Source organism: Tympanuchus pallidicinctus, unplaced genomic scaffold, assembly GCF_026119805.1.
Source record: "Tympanuchus pallidicinctus isolate F22 unplaced genomic scaffold, pur_lepc_1.0 scaffold2, whole genome shotgun sequence".
NCBI classification, from domain to species: Eukaryota; Metazoa; Chordata; class Aves; order Galliformes; family Phasianidae; genus Tympanuchus; species Tympanuchus pallidicinctus.
The window spans coordinates 40,932,947-40,952,538 of NW_026294721.1; the positions used below are offsets into that span (position 1 = coordinate 40,932,947).

Genomic DNA, 19,592 nt, shown 5'->3' on the forward strand with positions numbered 1-19,592 from the left:
TCCTGCGTAACATCCTGTTTGAGAGCAGGAGATGCAGAAGCCCCTCAGACACGCTCATTGAGGCTCCTTAGTCTGGTTTATACTGTGTGCTAACAGTTTAGGAGGAAGACAAGCCACAGTAGGTACAAGTGTGAGGAAGACAACCTGGTGAGTCATGTGGTGCCCTCTATCAGCTTTCTTCCCCCTGGAGCACCAACAAAGATTTGGATACAGTCTTTCACCACCACTTTTTGACCTTTATTATACAACCAACATCACCTACTGATGTGTGCACGTTATACATTCTGCTTTCTACCACCCTCCTTTCCCCCCTTTCTTCTTCTTCTGTTGTTGTTTCTTCTTGGTGGCTGGGGCACCAGCAGGTTTTTGGTGCCTGGGAGGGATGACATTACTTGCAGCCGATACAGCTGCAGCACTGCCTGGCCGAGGGGAGGTAGGTGGGCTGCTGGCAGTCCTACTGGCATCCCTACAGAGAAGACAAGAAAAAAAGACACCACATGAGTTCACAACCACCTGCAAGATGTAGCACTGTAAGCAGCAGCTTAGAAGAAAGCTAACAGCAAAAAAATAGTAGTTGCCCTATAAAGTAGCAACAGAAAACCTAAGGATGTGAGAGCATTCACGCAAGGAAACGTTGCTTATCTCAGATGAACTTCAGTGTAGATAGTAGGAGAGCAATGTGTGATGGGAACGTGTCTCCAAGGGCAAGCAACCAACTTCTAACAGATGCTCATTCAACACTAGAAGTCCATAACAATGAAAGCAAGGCTTTCAGCTTTAGAATAGACAGGTAACAGCTCAAGCAATACAAGAGAACCCTTTCAGTCCCCTCCATTACAGGGGTTTAAGACCAAAATCCTCTTTCCCCCATTGAGCATATAGGCATCTCTATGCCAGCTCTCCTGGCAAACACCGCTCAAACCAACAGTACCACAAAAGGCATTTAATGCCTTAGTTTTTAGAGACAGCTGTATAAATGAGGAACTGTCATACAGAACTTGCAGATCCCTGTGTTGCTATTATTTTAAAAGCATTTCCTTCTCCATTTTATTTGTACTTTAATACCTTCAAGCATGTCTATTAAATCGTTTTGGTTTTCAGTTAACTACAGAGATCTTCTGGAAGAGCAGCTGGTAGAAGGTTTGAGTTACAAAGTACAGTTTCAACTGTGCTACCCAGAGCTGGTGAGATGACAGAGACTGGAAAAAACACCCCTCCTAGCCACCCAGGAGTCATTTCCCACACCAGGCCCAGCAATGGGTACTTACAGTTCAGAGGAACCAGCTGTGGTTGAACCCTGAGTTCCCTTGCCAACCTGGTCCTTCTTCTTCCCCTTCTTCCGGCCACGATAGTACGAACGTTCTCGCATTGGAAGCCACCGCTCAGGATCAGGAGTTACCTTGGGGTCATAGTTCTTGGGCAGCTTTCCTACAGAACAGTTAGTGCCAGGCAATGAGATTGGAGTCAGCTCACTAGACGAGCATCAACAGAAAGCACACAGAGCCCAGAAACACGTAACAGATTTCACTGTGGGTCTTCTATCAAGGTGCTCTTCTCACTTCTGTGCAGAAATGTCCCCTACAAAAGGTGTAATCATGAACACCTGAGTTAAGTGAGACCCAGACTTAGCAAAGGGCTCCAGCTGCCAAGGAGCTCAAGGCTGCCTATCAAAAGAAACAATCTGGCCAGCTCTCTGGATCTACCAGAAGATGGGAAACACGACTTACCTTTCTTCTTTTTCTTCTTCTTCTTCACCTCCCCTTGTCTGAAAAGGAAGGCAGAAAACAGTCACTGTGACATAGCACAAACCAAGTCAAACAAATGCTATCTCTAGAAGAAGCCAAACATCCCCATCTTTCTAAAAGCTTAGTCTGCTGCTACCTGAAGCTCCTTGCAGTTACACACCAGCCTGTCTGCTACAGTAATACTCTCATCACAACAGGTATGGTTCTTCTGCCTTTCCAAAAAATGACTATGCCAGAGCCAAAGCAGCATTGTACCCTTGCTCTTTCTGTTGATTGTCTCCAGTGAGTTTCCCAGCTTTCTTCCGAACATAGGTTGCTCCATGGGAGTTCTCTAGTGCATCAACATCTACTTTCAGCGACAGGGTGTCTGAAGAAGGCAAATGTTTGCTAAGACTACAAAGGAAGAGTTTAGGAATGCAAACCAGGAAGGCTAACATGCAACTGACAAGAGGCAACCAAGTATGATAAACACTGAACACCCAGCTTTGTTCAGATACCAACTGGCAACCAACCATCTAGGAAATAAAGCAGCTCCAGAAAACGTGACCTGGATGTGCAACTGGAAATGTTCCTTGTCTTTCTTCACGAGAGAGTGAGTCTGAATTTCCCACACAAGTTAAATTTCCCACACAAGGAAACAATGCCCAAATGCCACAAGTACCACTGTCAAAAGGATACACTTTCGCTTTTTCAGGATCCACAAGGGAGTAGGCAGAGATGAGTTGTGCCAAAGTGTGCACATCCTTTGGGTTTTGCCTTTGGAGAACAAAAAGAAAAACCAAGTCACACACTCATTCCAGAGCTTGGTATCACCATACACTGCATGTTACTGTACCACATCTGCTATCTGTGGGGACAGGCATGTCAGTCTGTGGTCTCTGCCAGAGCACATCTCCACACATCGCTTATGCAGACAGGGAGAGATGCAGATATCATCACAGTATCATTAAGCAAGCAATGAAGAACAAAATTCTTTGCAAGTTACAGATGCTAAGGCTGTTTAATAGACACCCCACTCTCCTCAAATCCCACCAGGTAAATAATAAAAATGAAACTTAGATATCCATGGCTTATGCAGACTAGAAAACAACATGTCCCAGTCATTAAAGTAACCTTCACTACACGCAGCAGGCCTCCAGGATAAATCAATCAGGTTTTCAAGTGAACATCACCTATGGATCAAATGACTTATCCCCTTCAAAAATATGGCTTTGAATGGCAGCTCTTGTATAAAAGAACTCTAAAGAAGGGCTGATGGCAAACCAGCATTGTCAGATGCCACCTGATACCAGAATGCTTGCAGAGGTCTACAGGCAAAGAATCCCTTTTCAGCAACCACCCAACTCACTTCCAGAGCTCCTCCAAGTCGCTGATTGCTTCTTTCTTCCTGCCATGCTTTAATTTGAAGTTGGCAGCTTCCCTTATCAGTGACAAATGGACAGGAGACTCTGGCTGAAAGGTAGAGCAGCTGTAATTAGTTCTTTGCTTTCACAGCATACAGCCCAGCTCTAATTGCCTTTAATACCACAGACACCTGGCTATAGAGGACAGAATTAGCACCCTGTCATACAGCAGTAGACCAACTTTGCATTAGTGAGGCAGGACTGCTCACTCCACAGTGATTTCTAATAGGGGATAAAGCCTGACTGCTCTGTTTGGACACTCACAGCTCTCACTCTCCCTCTTTGCAATGCACTTAGAATAATAAAACAGTGATAAAACAAATACTCACAAAATACTCATAGGTCTCCAAAATCCCAACTGGGTGAACTGCTGGGGTTGGGCAACAACAGGAAAAGTTGAACTTGGACTAGCTGTCCTGGTTTTGGCTGGGAGAGTTTATTTTCTTTTAAGTAGCTGGTATAGTGCTATGTATAGGATGATAATATTCTTGATAACAAACTGATGCTTTAGTTGTTGCTGAGCAAAAAGTCCACGACTATTCAGCTTCTCACACTGTCCTGCCAGAGAGGAGCTGGGGGGGTACATGGAGCTTGAAGGGGACAGAACCAGGACAGCTGACCTAAAGTGGCCTAAGGGACATTCCATACCATATGGTGTTGTGTGGAACCCTAAAACTGGCTGGAGCCGGACACAATGCTAGCTAGAAATGACTGCATTACCTCCTCTGTATTGACTTGCCTGGAATTGCTGATACCACTGGATAGCCTGTGTGAAGACCTCAATTGCACTGTCAATGTCTTCTTCATGACTGTACATCGTCACCAATGCAGACACCTGCAAATGTTCAATGAGCAGTTTAGAGCAGATCCCCACAGAAATGGTCTGTAACCAGAGAGCCAGCAGTTAATTTACGAAATTTCCTAAAATGGTCAATGTGAGCTTTCTGCTCTATTCCTAGAAAGGAGTTATTGTCATAGGCAGGATACCAAGGCATGATTTTGCTACCTGGGTTCTTCCAAAGAAACATCCCCACCAATCTTTCCCCTGCAGTACAACTTTAGGAGTGCATTCACACAGAGAACCTCCTTGTCTTAGCACCTTCTTTGCTTGCCATCAGCCACAGTTTCACTAGAAACCCTTTTTCTTGTCCCCATCTCTACCCAAAGAGCCATGAAAAAAGAAATTAGCACCAAGGTCATGAGGTACAGATCCACCTATTTTTCTATACCCTAAACACAACTAGAGTTACTCAGGGCAAGGAGTTCTGCTTACCATACCAGGCTTGTGCTGCAGTTCTTCTATGCTCCTCAGAATCATACAGGCCTTGGTAACGCTGCCTTTTTAGAAAGAAAAGAACATGCTCTTAGTGCCATGGTCACAGTTCACCCTGCCTGCTGGACAGGGCAAGGGACTAGTCTGTGAGCTTCCACTACTTCCAAAGGTAAACAACAGGGACATAACAATCCCCTTCTCAAAAACATTTCCCTCATTTCCAGAAATGAAGGACAAAAGCCTCCACATAAGAGATCCCATTCTTGCTCTTGGCACAGTCTGAAAGGGTTCAGGAGCAGCATTTTGCAGGCAGGTTCTTTTCATCCAGAAGCAACTATGTGCTGTCTGACTGTGTACAGGAATGATAACACCAGGAAGTCCCACACTGCTTGCAGGATGCCTCCTGACCCAAAATACATTAAATCCTGTCAGTCCTGGCTTGACATGAGCCAGCAATGTGTCTTGCAGCCCAGAAGGCCAACAGTATCCTGGGCTGCATCGAAAGAGGAGCTGCCAGCAGAGCGAAGGAGGGATCATGCCCCTCTATTTTGCCCTCGTGCTGCCCCACTTGCAGTGCTGCATTCAGGCCTGGGGCCCCCAGCACAAGAAAGACGTGGAGCTGTTGGTGGGGATTCAGAGGAGGACCACACAGATGATCAGACGGCTGGAACACCTCTTCTGAGAAAGGCTGAGGAAGCTGGGCTTGTTCAGCCTGGAGAAGGCTCAGGAGAGATCTCACTTTCCAGTGAGATCTCCAGTGGATCCAGCTTTCCTTCACTTAAAGGGAACTTCTAATAGGAGAGAGACTGACCTGTTACATGATCAGTGATAGTCCTAGTGACAGGAAAGAGGAAAGGCTTTAAACTAAAAAGAGAGTAGATCTAGACTAGAAATTTTTCACTCAGAGTGGTGAGGGGCTGAAACAGGTAGTCTAGAGAAGTTGTAGATGCTCCATCCCTGGAGGTGTTCAATGTTAGGTTGGAAGGGGCCCTGGGCAGCCTGATTAGTGGATGGCAACGCTGCACATGGCAGGGGGTTGTAAGTAGATGATCTTAAAGGTTCCTTCCAAACCAAGCCATTCTATGATTCACAAAAACTGTGGGCAGCTCTGCCAGGGATCTATGTAACCTCAACACTCAGGCACTAAGCTATAAGCTCTATACCCCCATAGAGCCATATTTAGAATACCTAACTGAATGCATCTCTGTTCTGCACTCTATCACAACAGTGACTGTAGCAGAGATTGCCCTAAAGACTGTTTTCCCCCAACTCTCACATCATTATAGTGTGCTGACACTTTCCCAAAGGAGGAGACTGAATACCTTGAGCAATTTTTAGCTGGGCCATCGTCAGCTTGATCTCAGCTGCATTGGCAGGGTGCTGCTCTGCAAAGTCCTGAGGATCAAAGGATAGAACAACTCAACATGTGCTAGGGCATCAAGATGCTTTTTTGGTCAACCAGATCCTATGCTCAGTCACTGAAAGCTGGCAAGAACCAAGGGAATATTTCCAGCATAGGCAGACTTCAGCATGCAGCAGAAGAGAGCCTCAAACTGCCAGTGTCCCATTGTCCTCTTTGATTACAATCCCAGACCACTCTTTACTTCCCCAAAAGGGCTGTTGTAGACTGCTTGCAAGCAGAGCCACAGAACCCACTGCTTACCCTTAAAGAAATCTACAAATATCAGAGGTGCAAGGGAATACTTTCCTTTTTAAAGAAGCATGGTTTATTCAGGTGTAAATGCTTTCCAGCAGCATTAAACTAAACTATTATAAGCACAGTCAGATATCCCTGGAAATTTAAACAAGACAAAACAAAGGGAAGTAGCACAGAAGAAAACACATAGAGCTAAGTTTGAGGGGAGCAAGACAAAAGGAGTACTTTGTCTTAACCTACCTGCAGAAGCCCTATGGCCTTTGTATGCTGCTTTTCACGACACAGCTGGGCTGCCTGGATTAGCACAGGAAGCAGATGCTCAGGGCTCTGTGACTGCAGGCTTGCTGACAGTTTGCGACACTGCTCTGCCTGTGGGGTGGGAATAGAAAATACATTTTGTTCGATCTCTGTAAGCACCTAATGCTGGCCTGACCTCCAGTTATACCTAACAACATGAAATGCTAGCAATGAATACCCTGAAATGGATATAAAGAACCAAGAACAAAACCTCCTAGTAGCAGTTCAGATGGATCTAAGAACCTGACACATTCAGTCTCTCTCCTTCTAGTCATCTCTGTATTGCCTTTGCTGCAGCAACACTCAAGTCACTACTCAACAAGCTGCTCTGTTCTTTAAGGGATATTTTTTTCCCCACTTATGTGCCTAAGCCAAGTAGTCATGCCTTCTGCCAGATAGGCTGCATACCCATTTTTATCTAGTCAAATTACCGTGGAAGGTGCTAAGCCTGTAACCAACTACTGCAGATCAGTTTCTCCTACCTGGTTAGTGTACATTGCCAGCAAAGCTTTGTTGAATTCAATTGCCTGAAGCTGTTTCTTAGAGAGTTTATGCTCAACACCTTCTGCATTGGTCAGTTTCACCTTTTTCTTTGAGTCAAAAACATTTTGGTCCTGGGGAAAAATCACACACGATTAGATGATTTCACTACATTCCTTGAACAAGAAAAAGGCTTTGAATCTGTGATTTAACTACTGTTTAGAAGAAAAGTCATTCCTGTTTATGAAGCAGACAAACAGGCTGAGCAGCCACAAGAAAGGGCCACACTGAAAGCAGCAAGGAAATTCTATACCTTGTTAATTGTGATGATGTTGTTTGCGATGACGGCAAGCAGTCCTACATCTGTTGGCCTGCAAATAAGAAAAGGAGAAAGCACATTATTATTGAGCAGTGGTCTCTCTACAGGTGGAAGAACAAGCACTTATTTTAGAAAAGCTCCTACTTCAACTTGATTATTTGATTGTAGAGTTGTAGAGCATCCTCTGTACGACCCTGCAGTTGCATGATATATGCCATCTGACCATGAATAATGGCCAGTTCAGCCTCAATGTCTTCTTCAGTCACATCCTGAGAGAAAATCAAAGCAAAAGTAAAATTTAAAAAAACCACAACAACCTGCACTCTCAGCACTTCTTCCATGGTTTCAGCATTCTGAAGGCAAATGTTTATGAGCTTCCTTGAGCCATGTAAGCAGCAAAGAACCCCAGCCACTACAGGTAAAGCCGCAGTACAAATGCAAGTGTATCTGGGTTAAACTAGAAAAAAAGAAAGCTTCACCTGCTACTGTAAGAGTTTGAAGGTGCTTTTAGTTTGTGTACTGAACCCGCCCCTCTGCTTGAAGCAACAGCAGTGAGTACAAGTCACCTAAGTTTCCCATCACCCATTCAGCATGTTCATACACAGCATAAGTGGGACACAGGGAGATTTCAAACTGTATCCATACTGCCTGCACCAGTACAGGCAACAACACAAGGAACATAGCAGCAAACAGCTTGCTGTGTTGCACTTCTGCAACAGCTACAATTGCTGCCCCAGCCTCGCAAGTTGGTACCAGCAGCAGTGGCAAGTCTTGCTGAGTTAACACTGTACATTGGCTTTGGCCAATGTGGTTGTTTACAGCATGACCTCAGCCTCATTCGTGTTGGTGCAAAGCAAACTTTCCATAACAACATCAATAACTTACAGAGTCTTCTGAGAGTGACTGGCGACACAGCTCTAGAAGAAAAACAAAGGGAAGAATGAAATTTAGAAGATTTAAGGGTAAAAAAAAAGGCCTAGAAGCATAAGCTGTTTCCAAGAATCCCTTGCAGATGCTGAATCCAAACCTTCTGTAGCATTATGAAAGGCAATTGAGTCTACAGGTTTGGTGATGATGACAGTGACCATGAAGGAGAAGACAAGATTATTCTGAAGAAACGTCAAAAACAGAGGAGGTACCATCTCTCCCAAAGCTGCCTACTGAGAGCAGAGTCACACACTCATTCTCTTTTCTGAACAAATTTCTTTGAACCTAGCTGCTGATCTATTCCATCAGGAATAGATCTTAGTATTAACTACTACCAAAGTCAATTAAGGTGCTCAAAGCCCACCCTTTACAGGGAAGCAATTCTACCAGTTTTCAGTACAGACCACTTAACTTTCACTTAATTTTCTCAAGTACTTCATCAGAATGTTACTTGTTTTGCTCTCCAAAGGAATATTATAAAAGCATGCATAAAGATTCACTAATGCCTAGAATTGCACCTGCGCAATACAATAGCTGTATGGGAGAGTTGCTATTCTATCAGCAAAATCAGGGCAGAACTGACCTATTTATCTGTAAGATAAATAGTAAGAGCAAATAGATCAGAAAAACTCATTTTCTGTAGCAGCTTTCCTTTTTAAAAAAGGAAAATAATAAAAAAAAAAATCCCACACCCCACAATCTCCCTTTCACCCTACTGAAAAAAAACGCTTTTCACAGAAAAAGGAAACCTCATTTCTATTACTGGTATCATGGCTAATTCAGACCACACATGTTTGGGTCCACAGGAGGGCCACGAAGATGATCAGGGGACTGGAGCACCTCCCCTATGAAGACAGAGCTGAGAGAGCTGGGCTTGTTCAGCCTGGAGAAGAGAAGGCTGTGGGGTGACCTATTGCAGCATTTCAATACCTAAAGGGAGCCTACAAAGAGGAGGGGAGTCAACTCTTGACAAGAGTAGATAATACCAAGACAAGGGGAAATGGAGGTTGAGGGAGGGGAGATTTAGGTTGGATGTCTGGGGAAATTCTTTACAGAGAGAGTGGTGAGGTGCTGGAGCAGGCTGCCCAGAGAGGTTGTGGATGCCCCATCCCTGGAGGTGTTCAAGGCCTGATTGGATGGGGCCCTGGGCAGCCTGGTCTGGCATTAAATAGGGAGGTTGGTGACCCTGCATGTGGCAGGGGGGTTGGAGATTCATGATCCTTGAGGTCCCTTCCAACCGTGGCCACTCTGTGATTCTGTGATGTCACATAAAATATACACATAAATATGTATATATGCACTCACAAAACAAAGAATTAAGAATGAGGCATTTCATCTATGAGAAGAGATGACACTTAAATCTACTGCCCACTTCAGAAAAACTGCTTAAAAGAATTCAACCTCCATCAGGGGTGTGAAAGAGAGCCAGATGTTGCCACATGTAATGTGGCTCTGGAAAAAAACAGCAGAGGAATGCTTCTACATTAACACCAGATCTGCCAAGAACCATCTGGACACCTATAAAAAATTCTGACGTTAATCAAGAGTTAAAACTTCCTTCTCTCTGTTTTTAAGTATGCCTAGAAAGACCACAAAGCTTTTAACATCCTATTATGATTTTACCTTCTGCTTTCTGTAATTTCTTCATTGCTTCATTCAGCTTTCCTTGTCCAATCAATGCACACGCATTGTTATAACACAACTCATAGGTAGCTTCTCGAAGGCCCAAGTTTTCCTAGCATGAAAAGCAAACATAAACACCAGCTGATCTGTATTGGCTACAGACACAAGCTATAGCTTTCAGATACATTCAAACTATTCCTTGCAAAATAAGTATGCTACAGAAAACTATGTTTTAGAGGCAATTTTACAAGGGCATGCAACTGGCAAATTTTAAGCCACAGTGCAAAGTATTTTCCTTTCCGCTGCACAACAAATTAAGAGGCAATCAACAAGTGAGCAAGTCACTTACTGGCATTACTCTCTCCCATGTGCTCTGTGCTGCCACAACAGCAGAGAGGTTGGTTTTTCGTTCTTCCTCATATTCATCCTGGGAGTTGCGGATGAGATCCCGGTATGCAGCCAGACAATCATCATAACGCTCCAACCTGTACAACTGACAACAGCAAGGGATTAGCCATCAGAACAGCATTTCCTTGCCTTCTTTCTCCCTCCTCACAGGCTGGCTGCAGCAGAGCATCATATGTTTCAGGTTGAACGTTACTAATGTTTGCATCTACCTGTAAGAGCAAATTTCTATAGATGAGATTTGCTAGGACTCAAGCAATGAGAACAGATACCTACACAGAGACTCCAGAATTTTTACTCCTAAAATAGCTTCTTCAGAAGCAGCAATTTAAATGTTTTTATTCTCAGACAGCTTTCTTCCAGATTAATGAGAAAAGTTAAATTAATAGTCTCTCAGGCAACCAAGAGAAGATTTGTCCCAAATGAGTGCAGGAGGACAAGGCATCCAGCATACAAAACTGCCACCAGGAAGAAAAGTTTGTTATTACCACTTGTCCATAAAGCTCCTTCAGTTTGTCTGTTTGCTGACTGGCACTCTGAATGGTCTTGAGAGCATTTTCAATGCGATTCAACCTGTATTCACAGTAGGCTTTCTCAAAGGCAATAACATCACTGCAAAGACAAGACAAAGGTTAATAGCAGGCTGCAGTATTCATGCAACAGCTTTTGCCCACCTGAACACACTTGTTTAAGCAGCCCTTATCAATCACAGACTACTAGATTCCCAAAAAGCCAAACACCAGAGGTAAGCACGTGATCACAGGTTACTGAATTATTTATCTGTTGAGTACTGTGAAAATCTTAAACAACCTCAAAACAGCAAAAGAACCACCACCTTCCCTAGGACACAGAGACAGGTGGTACTGGCAAGCAAGAACTTGTATACAAGTCTACGGGGCCAGATGACATGCATCCCAGGGTTCTGAAGGAGCTGGCTGATGTAGTTGCTGAGCCACTCTCCATCACATTTGAGAAGTTGTGGCTGTCAGGTGAGGTCCCCAATGACTGAAAAAAGGGTCACATCACTCCCAATTTTAGGAAAGGGAGCAAGTAGGACCTGGGGAACTACAGGCCAGTGAGTGTCACCTCTGTGCCTGGGAAGATCGTGGAACAGATCCTCCTGAATGACATGCTAGATCACATGAGGAATGAGTGTGTGATCCAAGACAGCCAGCATGGCTTCACCAGGGGAAGGTCATGCTTGACCAATCTGGTGGCCTTCTATAATGGGGTGACAGCATTGGTGGACAAAAGGAAGGCGGCCAATGTCATTTACCTGGACATGTGCACAAGGCCTTTAATATGGGCCTGCCCCGCATCCTTATCTCCAAATTGGAGAGATGTGCATTTGAAGGATGGACAACCCAGCATATTAGGAATTGGTTGAAAGACTGCAGACAGAGGGTAGTGATCAATGGTTCTGTGTCCAGGTGGTGGCTGGTAATAAGCGGTGTGCCCCAGTGATCTGTCTTGGAGCAGTGCTCTTTAACATCTTTATTAATGACATCGATGCCAGAATTGAGTGCACCCTAAGCAAGTTTGCTGATGACACCAAGCTGAGTGGTGCAGTTGATATGGTGGAAGGAAGGAATGCCATAATCCTTCATAATCCTTAAGGTCCCTTCCAACCGTGGCCATTCTATGATTCTGTGATTATAAGAGGGAGAACTTGAAGCCTGTTAAATTTAGGGAAATTACTTCTCCTCTCCATCCTATATAGAAAAACAAGCTACAGACTTAGATTCCTTTCATCCCAGGAAAGAAGTGATTTGTGAATAAGATGACAATATTTATTCAGATGTGAATATAAATATGGAAGCACTTCACTACTTCAATACTACAATGCATTTTTCTGGGAAGCTCCTTAACAAAAACAGTATCTGAAACAGAAAACTGCTGCTGCCACACAGTTCCTGGGTAGCAATTCTTATCTCAGTCATTGCACAATGAGTATCTTTATTAGGAAGAGAATTAAATCTGCTTAATGACATAAAAGGGATACAGAAACTTGATTTGTACTAAAACACAAGTTGTCTTCGAGGTCTTGATTTGGAGAACACATACAAAGGGCTTGCACTGTCCTGATAAAGAAATACCGTCAGTATGGCAAAGAAAATGACCCCAAAGAGCAGTATGTTGATGTAGCAGAAATGCTAAGTCACGGCCTGAACATGTGATTCAGCACCTGGTGAGAAGGCAGGGCCAACCAAGGGGAGCTCAGGTGCATGCAATCCACCTGAGTGACTGGAAGAGGTAGATCCAGGATCCACCCCTTCCCAGATTTCATTTAAGGGCTGGCAGTGGAGGCAAGGGTATCTCTCTCTGGGGATTCCTACCTATCTGAGGTCTTCCAAAGGTATGTGGCTCTTTTCTTCCATTTCTATGTCTGTAGTTGCTGTGTTTGGGCTTGTTCTCATTTGCTGTAGCCAAAGGCTTTGTCACCTTGATTACTGTGGTACATTCCATTACATCATTACAGGTGAGAAGGCTGTGCAAAGCTAACAGCTTGCTGCTACTAGTAAGGGCTTCTCCCTCTTCTCCCTCTTCTCTTTGCTCCCACAAAAACCATCTCCTTCCCTCCATTAACTATGGTGCTCACCCACATCAATAAGGAAAATCAACTAATGGAGGTAGATACTACCTAGAACCAGATAGAGGACAATCTCTGTTACTAGATAAAAAACAAGCCAGTAGACCACCTCAGATTAATGCAGGCATCTCTCATGCTCAGAATAAATCAGCATTTTACTGAGAACCCCAACTGCAATGGCTCTGAGCATCTCCTGCTCTTGGGTTGTTTTGTTTTTCTTTTTCTTATTGTTACTGATTAGTTCCCTCCAGCTGAAGCTGCAGGACTTATCAGGGGCTCACAATTTAATATTTTGTAGATGTTATGTTAAGACACAACTCACCTGGACAGCACTTTCGTGTGGGTGTTGATTACACTGAGGGCTTCCTTGAAGCTCCCATTCTGGATAAGACATACCACTTTACACTGAAGTGCAGTCACATCATCTTTGCTGATCTGCAGAACTGGAGGGGAAAACAGTTTTAACAGAAGGATCTAACTAGCAGACAGACTATAGTTTTTAAAGTGTCATACACTGGTTAAGTTGGAGAAAAACATCTAACAGCTGCATCATTTTAAAAGGGTTCTGGCATGGCTTGCTCATGAGAAAACCCTGCCAGTATGAAAGAGCTCAATACAAGCACTGAACAGAACTGACTGCTATGGTAACCTGCCTGGAACAGAGCTGCACTGAAGGAGCTGTACACACCTGAGCAAACTTTTCATTGGCATTTCACTTCCAGACAGAGAACAGTGCCAAAATCTGTCTCAGTGCCACGTAAGGCATGGTCAGGAGGAAAGGGTCTGGGCCACAAGTCTTACGGGGAGCAACTGAAGGAGCTGGGGTTTTTCAGTCTGAAGAAGAGGAGGCTCAGGGGAGACCTCATGGCTCTCTGCAACGGCCTGATAGGAGGCTGTGGTGAGGTGTGGGCCTCTGCCCCCAGGTAACAGCGAAAGGATGAGAGCGAATGGCCTCAAGTTGTTGCAAGGGAGGTTCAGGTTGGCTATTGGGACATGCTGCTATTAGGACACACATCTTCACCAAAAGGGTGTGATGCGTTGTCTCAGGTGGAGGTACTGCAGACGTGGTGCTGAGGGACGTAGTGCAGCGGTGGGCTCGGCAGTGCTGGGTGATGACATTAGAAACCTTTTCCGCGTCCATGCAGGGCGCTTCAATTCCGGGGGGAGGGGTGAGCACGATCAAAACCCAGCAAGGCCGATTCGACACGCCGCTCCAGGCAGAGGAGGGCGGCTCGGTTCCCTCCAGGCTTCCCAGGGCAGCCCCGCTCCCCGAGCCCCCCTTCCTAACGCAGCACGAGCACACGACACGGCGGCGGGCCGGGCTCTCTCACTCACTCTTGTTGACGGACTTGAGCGCGCGGGCGAAGTCACCGTTCTGGCCGCAGCGGTTCACCTCGCTCCACAGCGCCGCTGCCGCCCCGGGGCCCCCCGCCGCCGCCGCCGCCATCTCGGAGCCCGCAGGATTGCCGCGGAAAGAGCCCCGGAAGCGGAAAGGCCGCACCGCCACGTCCCGAGCGTGGGCAAGGGCTGCCCGCGCTCCTCCCTCCGTTTCTCAGAGCGTTTCCCTTCCCCTAGCGGCGGCTTTCAGCCAGCAGGAGCAGGGTGCGCGTTAGAAGATGAATCAATGGGTCTGTGTCACAGCAGAGGAGGGCTACGAAGATACTCAGGGCTGGAGCACCTCTCCTGTGAAGACGGGCTGAGGGAGCTGCGCTCGAGAAGACCTCATTGCGGCCTTCCAGCTTTTCAGGGGGAGCTCATGAACAGGGGTTTGATAGTCTGCACGTGTAAAGTGGCCTTATCTCTTCAAGGAAAGGCAGCACCGGTACCTGAGGTCAAATGAAACAAACTCACTTGAGGACTGAGGCACCTGCTGCTGTTTCTTCAGCGGGACTGACAACCGTGTTAAAGAAAGAAAGTGCACCATTAGTACTTGAAACAAAACACTCTTTATTGTGAGAGTATTTCTGGATTAAATGTATAGAACTCGGACTGCCATTTAAAATTGTTGTTCAAAGCTGTATAGGGTGGCAATGCTGTCTCAGTGCCTGCTATGAGGGAAGATTACACCTCTCAACTGTTGGCTCATTAAGCAGAGCTGGGCTGAGTGAAGTTGGTGTGCAAGTGAAAGAATGTCATGCTGCAACATTTAAAAAAAAAAAAAAAAAAGTCCAACAAGGACACAGATGGTTCTACAGCCTGAAAATTCTGAGCAGCATTACCTTTGAGAAGCAGGCTAGCAGCACAGGAACTGTGTGATTGATTCAACCAATCCTACTAACCACAGACCAGGAGACAGTAAACTCCGATTTGTGCCAATCTAAAGCATTCCTCCTTTGGAAGAGCAAAGACTGCCAACTTAGCCAGTATATTCTTCAAAAGAATTTTCTAAACTATTGCTTGGGGGTTGGAGATGCAGAAGTGTCATCAAAAAATGTCAGGGAATGATTTTACAGCCCTTCATCATCTTTGAATGTCACCATTGCAGCCAGTTTGGTGAAGCACTTAGTAGTCATGGCTGAAATATTTCCTGGTGCTGACTGGCTTCTGCACTTGACACCTATTTATTCCTCTACTGGTATGGATAAAATTGAGCTCTGATTTTATACACAGGATCACATTTACAAAGTAGCAGTGCTGCCCCTACTTGCTGGTAGAAGTTTCATGGTCCTATCAAACAAGTTGCCATGATTACTATTTGTATTCAGATACTCAAGCTTTGTATTTTATTTACATCTGTGTACAAACATTACAGCTAAGGCCTGCTATCCTTTGCCTTTTCATTCTGCTCCACTGTTATGTAATATCTAAGCAATCAGCAGCTTTTATGCACAGTAAATTTCTTAGAACTTTTTAAAATATAGTTTAGCAGTAGGTTTGGTCAAGTTTACCAGTGTTTGTGGTACAACTGAACTCGGTTAACTAGCACTCGTTCACTACCTCAAGATGAAATGTCTAATGGCAAATGTCTTTAATGAAAAAAATCCAGACAGTTGAGAGGTATGCTAAAAGTATGCTAAAAATGTCTTAAGTACTTGAAGATACATGTGTAATATTACAGAACGCAAGTCTAAATTACAGACATAACATTAAACCTTATTAAACCTTATTAACTCAAATCGCATGAACAGTCAGTAAAGCCAGTTCAGCCAGTGACTTCCAAAAGTCATACATCTTCAGCACTGTGTGAAGGAATAAAAGTGTGTGTAGAGGGGGGGAAGAAAAAAAATTCTTAAACAAGTTTAACATAAAGTTTTAATTTACATTTGAAAAGTTTTATTCCATTCATAGTATGTATAAAATAAATTAAAAAGAGGAAGGGGAAGAGTTTTGTATATGCTTCAAATTAACATGTAGCAGTAGTTCCATAAATGAACATTTTACCCTCTTCATGGTAAAAAGCTGACATAAAAGCTCAAAACAATACAACAATTATAAATAGAATTCAAAAGATATTTGTTTTAAAAAAATGGAATTTATATATCATTTTTCCCCTCCCCCTACAACGCAATTTGGTTTTGCATGTCATAATATTACCACATTTACAGAGTATTTGAATGTCACATCCACACAAAAATCGATAACGAAGCAGGTAAAGTGCTAGCGGTGCTTAAATTGAGGACTTTTCCCAAATAACTCCACCTGCTTCTCAGCCTTTTCCTTAAATGGAGGCTACCAACATTCATCACCCAGTTTGAGGTACGGGCAGAAGAAAAAGTCTGTAACTGGTACACACCCACCCTTGCCTCTTCTAAAATCATAACAAGCTGTGTATCTGTAACTGACAGTGGTGGTGTGCAATTGCTTACCTTAGTTCAGTTTGTATATAATTTAATCGCCACATTAGAAGAAATGAAGCACTGTATTAATGCTAAAATGAAACACCTTTAAAACATGGTTTCAAAGCAAGTTTAACATTCTTGTTTCAGCCTTAAAGCTTCACATAAACACTGAACAGAACAAGAATGACAAACTAAGAGACCACCTAAAACATACTAAAGGTAAAAATGAAATCGGCTATCTCCTTACTTGATAAAAACTTAGAAACCCATCAGCAAAATGGTAGTACACTCAGAACAAACAAGGTGAAAAAGGAGTGTCTAGAATACTGGAGAGGCTTGCTACACTACTTCTCTTTATTGCCCATTCTCTCACTTGTATGGATGGCCACTGAATGACAAGATGTCTGTGATAGTTCTCTATCTTCCTTTCACCACTGCTGCCAGCTGAAGTCATCGTTGCTGCCAAAGACCAAGAAAAATCCTAGGATCGTAGCAAAGATGACTGTATTCCCCGTAAGAACAAGTGCACATGCGCCCCAGTAAATCTGTGAACAAGTGGAATTTAGTTAGATATACCTGAACAAAACACTGACAAGACAAAATGTAACATTTTCATGTCATGTTATAGACAAAAATTCAGCAACAGATCCATGATGAAAGACAATGGTACCTGATTATGCCAAGAAAGCTGGGTTCGGCCAGCTTAAAGGGGTTGACCAAATCATGGTCAGTCAAGCAGCACTACACTTTCTTCTAGCCTCGTTCAAAGTGCCAGCTAGCAGGCAAGGACATTTAGTCTTACATCCAGAAACAGTAATGTGAGGCTAGGCAACAGCATCAAGTTATTGCAGAGCTCAGCTATACTTCCTAGCCACAGGAGATTGTTGGTTGTTTTTTGTTTTGTTTTTTTTTTTGTTGTTGGGTTTTTGGTTTGTTTGTTTATAAAGACAGCCAAGGATGGAGGCCTATAAAACATCAGCAGATGTACAAGTAACAATAACAAAAAGCTGTATTAAAAAAAAAAAAAAAAAAGAGGTGAATGTTTCCCAAGGAGAGTAGCCAAAGGGTGTGAGGCATTCAAACTGACTGGCTGGGCTGTTCTTTGACTGAGATGTACATTCCATAGTTTTTGATTTAGTATTCTCTGAAATTCAAGTCAAGGTCATCTTTTAAAGAATGCTAGTGGAAAGTCGTGCACTGGGAAAGACATAATGACAAATCAGAAAAAAAATCACATGTTCTTAAAAAAAAATGCACTGTTATACTCAGTCTTCTTTAACTCAACTATTCTACAAATTGCCTTCAAGGTATTCTGTGAACTTCTGTATTTGGCTACTGGCCTACTAAGTTTTCTTGCTCATTTTTTTTCTGCATTGCACATCAGATGTTTGACTTTATTCCACAACCACATAAAGCAATTGGCAACTATTGCACAGTTGCACAGTGCATGAAAGTTCTACCTTCACTTAAAAAAAAAAAAAGTTTTCTAACAAAGAATATTTTCAGAGATTGAAATGCTACTAACCAGTTCTGCTCTGGCAAACACTATAGGCAGTCCAAATGCTGAGACAACAATGCCTGTTGTAAGAAATACAGCCAGCTCCTTGCAGGCGTTACTCGTAGCATCTGTGTCATCTACCAATCTTCTTGCTATGCAGTATGGGATAGGGGAAAGGATGTAAAAGAACAGAACAAACAGTGGCCAGTATTGGCTGAAAAAGAAAGAAGGAAAGTTAACGTTAACTTCGCTTACTTTCTGCTCTTCCCAAAAATCAATGTGAGGTATTTTCCCCATCCAGTTCCCGTATTTGGGAAAGATGGGCACAAGCCCAAGCAAAGCAATCCCTTCAATTCGAAATAAAATTATATTAATCCAACATGCCATGCTCCAGCTGACCTCAATCTTAGCAACAGAGGCCTCATTCAGATGTTCATGAAGCAAGGTTTCACTGAGCAAGCCTAAATCTAACACTACCTCGCATGATGATCTTAAGAGCTAAGTTTAGCCTGTCAGCTTTACTTCTGAACTGCAGAGAGACCTTTGCAAAGTCTTCAGCTTATTTTTACATGTAAACTTTGAATATACGCATGGGATCAGAGTATTGTTTTCTGCCAATGCTCAGAAGCCATAGAGCTCCAAACCACTAGATATGTATTTTTTTGCTTCATCTTTTCAACCAACATCATATCTTTTATTGCCCACAGCTCACCAGGCACATCAATGTAGCTATGCATGGTTTCAGTGAAACTTAAATCGTGTTATTTGAAGTATGACAGTGTAATAATCTCATTGCTAAGAGTTTGTGCCACCAGCCCAGATTTTATAATAGAAGAGAGCTGACATAGGAGAGCTAGTCATGTACATGGAAAACTGTAAATGACAACTAGAAAATTTGATATTTATCTCATATTGAATAAGTCAATAAGGAAGATTTTGATTTAAGTTGCAAAGAGTTAAAACCATTGAGCTGACTTTCCATGCTCTTCGTCTATTGCTTCCTGCCTCTAGGAAGCAGAGACAGCAATCAATAGGACAAGCAGACTGACAGCAGCTGCAGCTGTGTGAGATGTTGCTTTACCCAGCGTAGAAACAAGCCTCTCGCACACACAAGATGAATCATTAATTATGAGCCAAACCACTCCGCAATCAGACGTGTCAAAGAACACGAAGCTACAAAAAGCAGACACGTTACTTGTACTGAGGAAGGGCGCAGCCCAGCATCAGGAACATCAGTCCCACCGCTCCCCCGAAGGACAGGCTGATCAGAGCTGCGGAAACACAAACGCAGAACAGGTGAGCACTGCGATCAGCTGCAGCCTGCAAACAACTAGAGAGGAGCCCCAGAGACGGGCTGGCCCTGCCGCTTTAGCCGCCAGCACCGCGCACTGGTCGGATCTCACCCTGCCTCTCCAGACGCCTGGGTGCTACAGCCGCTCCCACCCCACACACCTTTGATGCCGGCCATGGCGCTGCGCGTCCCGCTGCCGGGAAACGGAACTACGTCACCACCCCCACCCCTGGAAGAGGAGGGCGGTGTGCAAGTCATTTCCGCTGTCCTCCCCTTCCCATGGGCTGTGCTCCGACCCACGTTCC

General features: G+C 44.0%; 2 protein-coding genes across 3 annotated transcripts; both read right to left on the reverse strand.

Moving 5' to 3' along the window:
- Positions 1 to 228: 228 nt before the first annotated feature.
- SRP72 (signal recognition particle 72) lies at positions 229 to 14,199 on the reverse strand. Of its 2 annotated transcripts, none has more exons than XM_052682273.1 (19): positions 14,055 to 14,199; positions 13,042 to 13,162; positions 10,618 to 10,741; positions 10,074 to 10,217; positions 9,725 to 9,836; positions 8,060 to 8,091; positions 7,319 to 7,443; positions 7,169 to 7,226; positions 6,858 to 6,989; positions 6,319 to 6,447; positions 5,744 to 5,816; positions 4,422 to 4,486; positions 3,888 to 3,983; positions 3,094 to 3,197; positions 2,424 to 2,501; positions 2,001 to 2,138; positions 1,728 to 1,765; positions 1,269 to 1,428; positions 229 to 466 (listed from the first exon to the last, which is right to left on the reverse strand). In XM_052682273.1, exons 1-19 carry the CDS (start codon positions 14,164 to 14,166, stop codon positions 292 to 294), a joined length of 2,016 nt encoding a protein of 671 aa, XP_052538233.1. In that variant the 5' UTR covers positions 14,167 to 14,199; the 3' UTR covers positions 229 to 291. The 2 variants fall into 2 exon arrangements, with proteins under 2 accessions (XP_052538233.1, XP_052538234.1); XM_052682274.1 differs by having other exon boundaries at positions 3,094 to 3,193; positions 3,884 to 3,983.
- Positions 14,200 to 15,953: 1,754 nt separating this feature from the next.
- On the reverse strand, positions 15,954 to 19,586 carry LEPROTL1 (leptin receptor overlapping transcript like 1). Its single transcript, XM_052682294.1, has 4 exons — positions 19,449 to 19,586; positions 19,192 to 19,267; positions 18,024 to 18,210; positions 15,954 to 17,043 (listed from the first exon to the last, which is right to left on the reverse strand). Exons 1-4 carry the CDS (start codon positions 19,543 to 19,545, stop codon positions 16,927 to 16,929), a joined length of 477 nt encoding a protein of 158 aa, XP_052538254.1. The 5' UTR covers positions 19,546 to 19,586; the 3' UTR covers positions 15,954 to 16,926.
- Between the last annotated feature and the right edge of the window lie 6 nt (positions 19,587 to 19,592).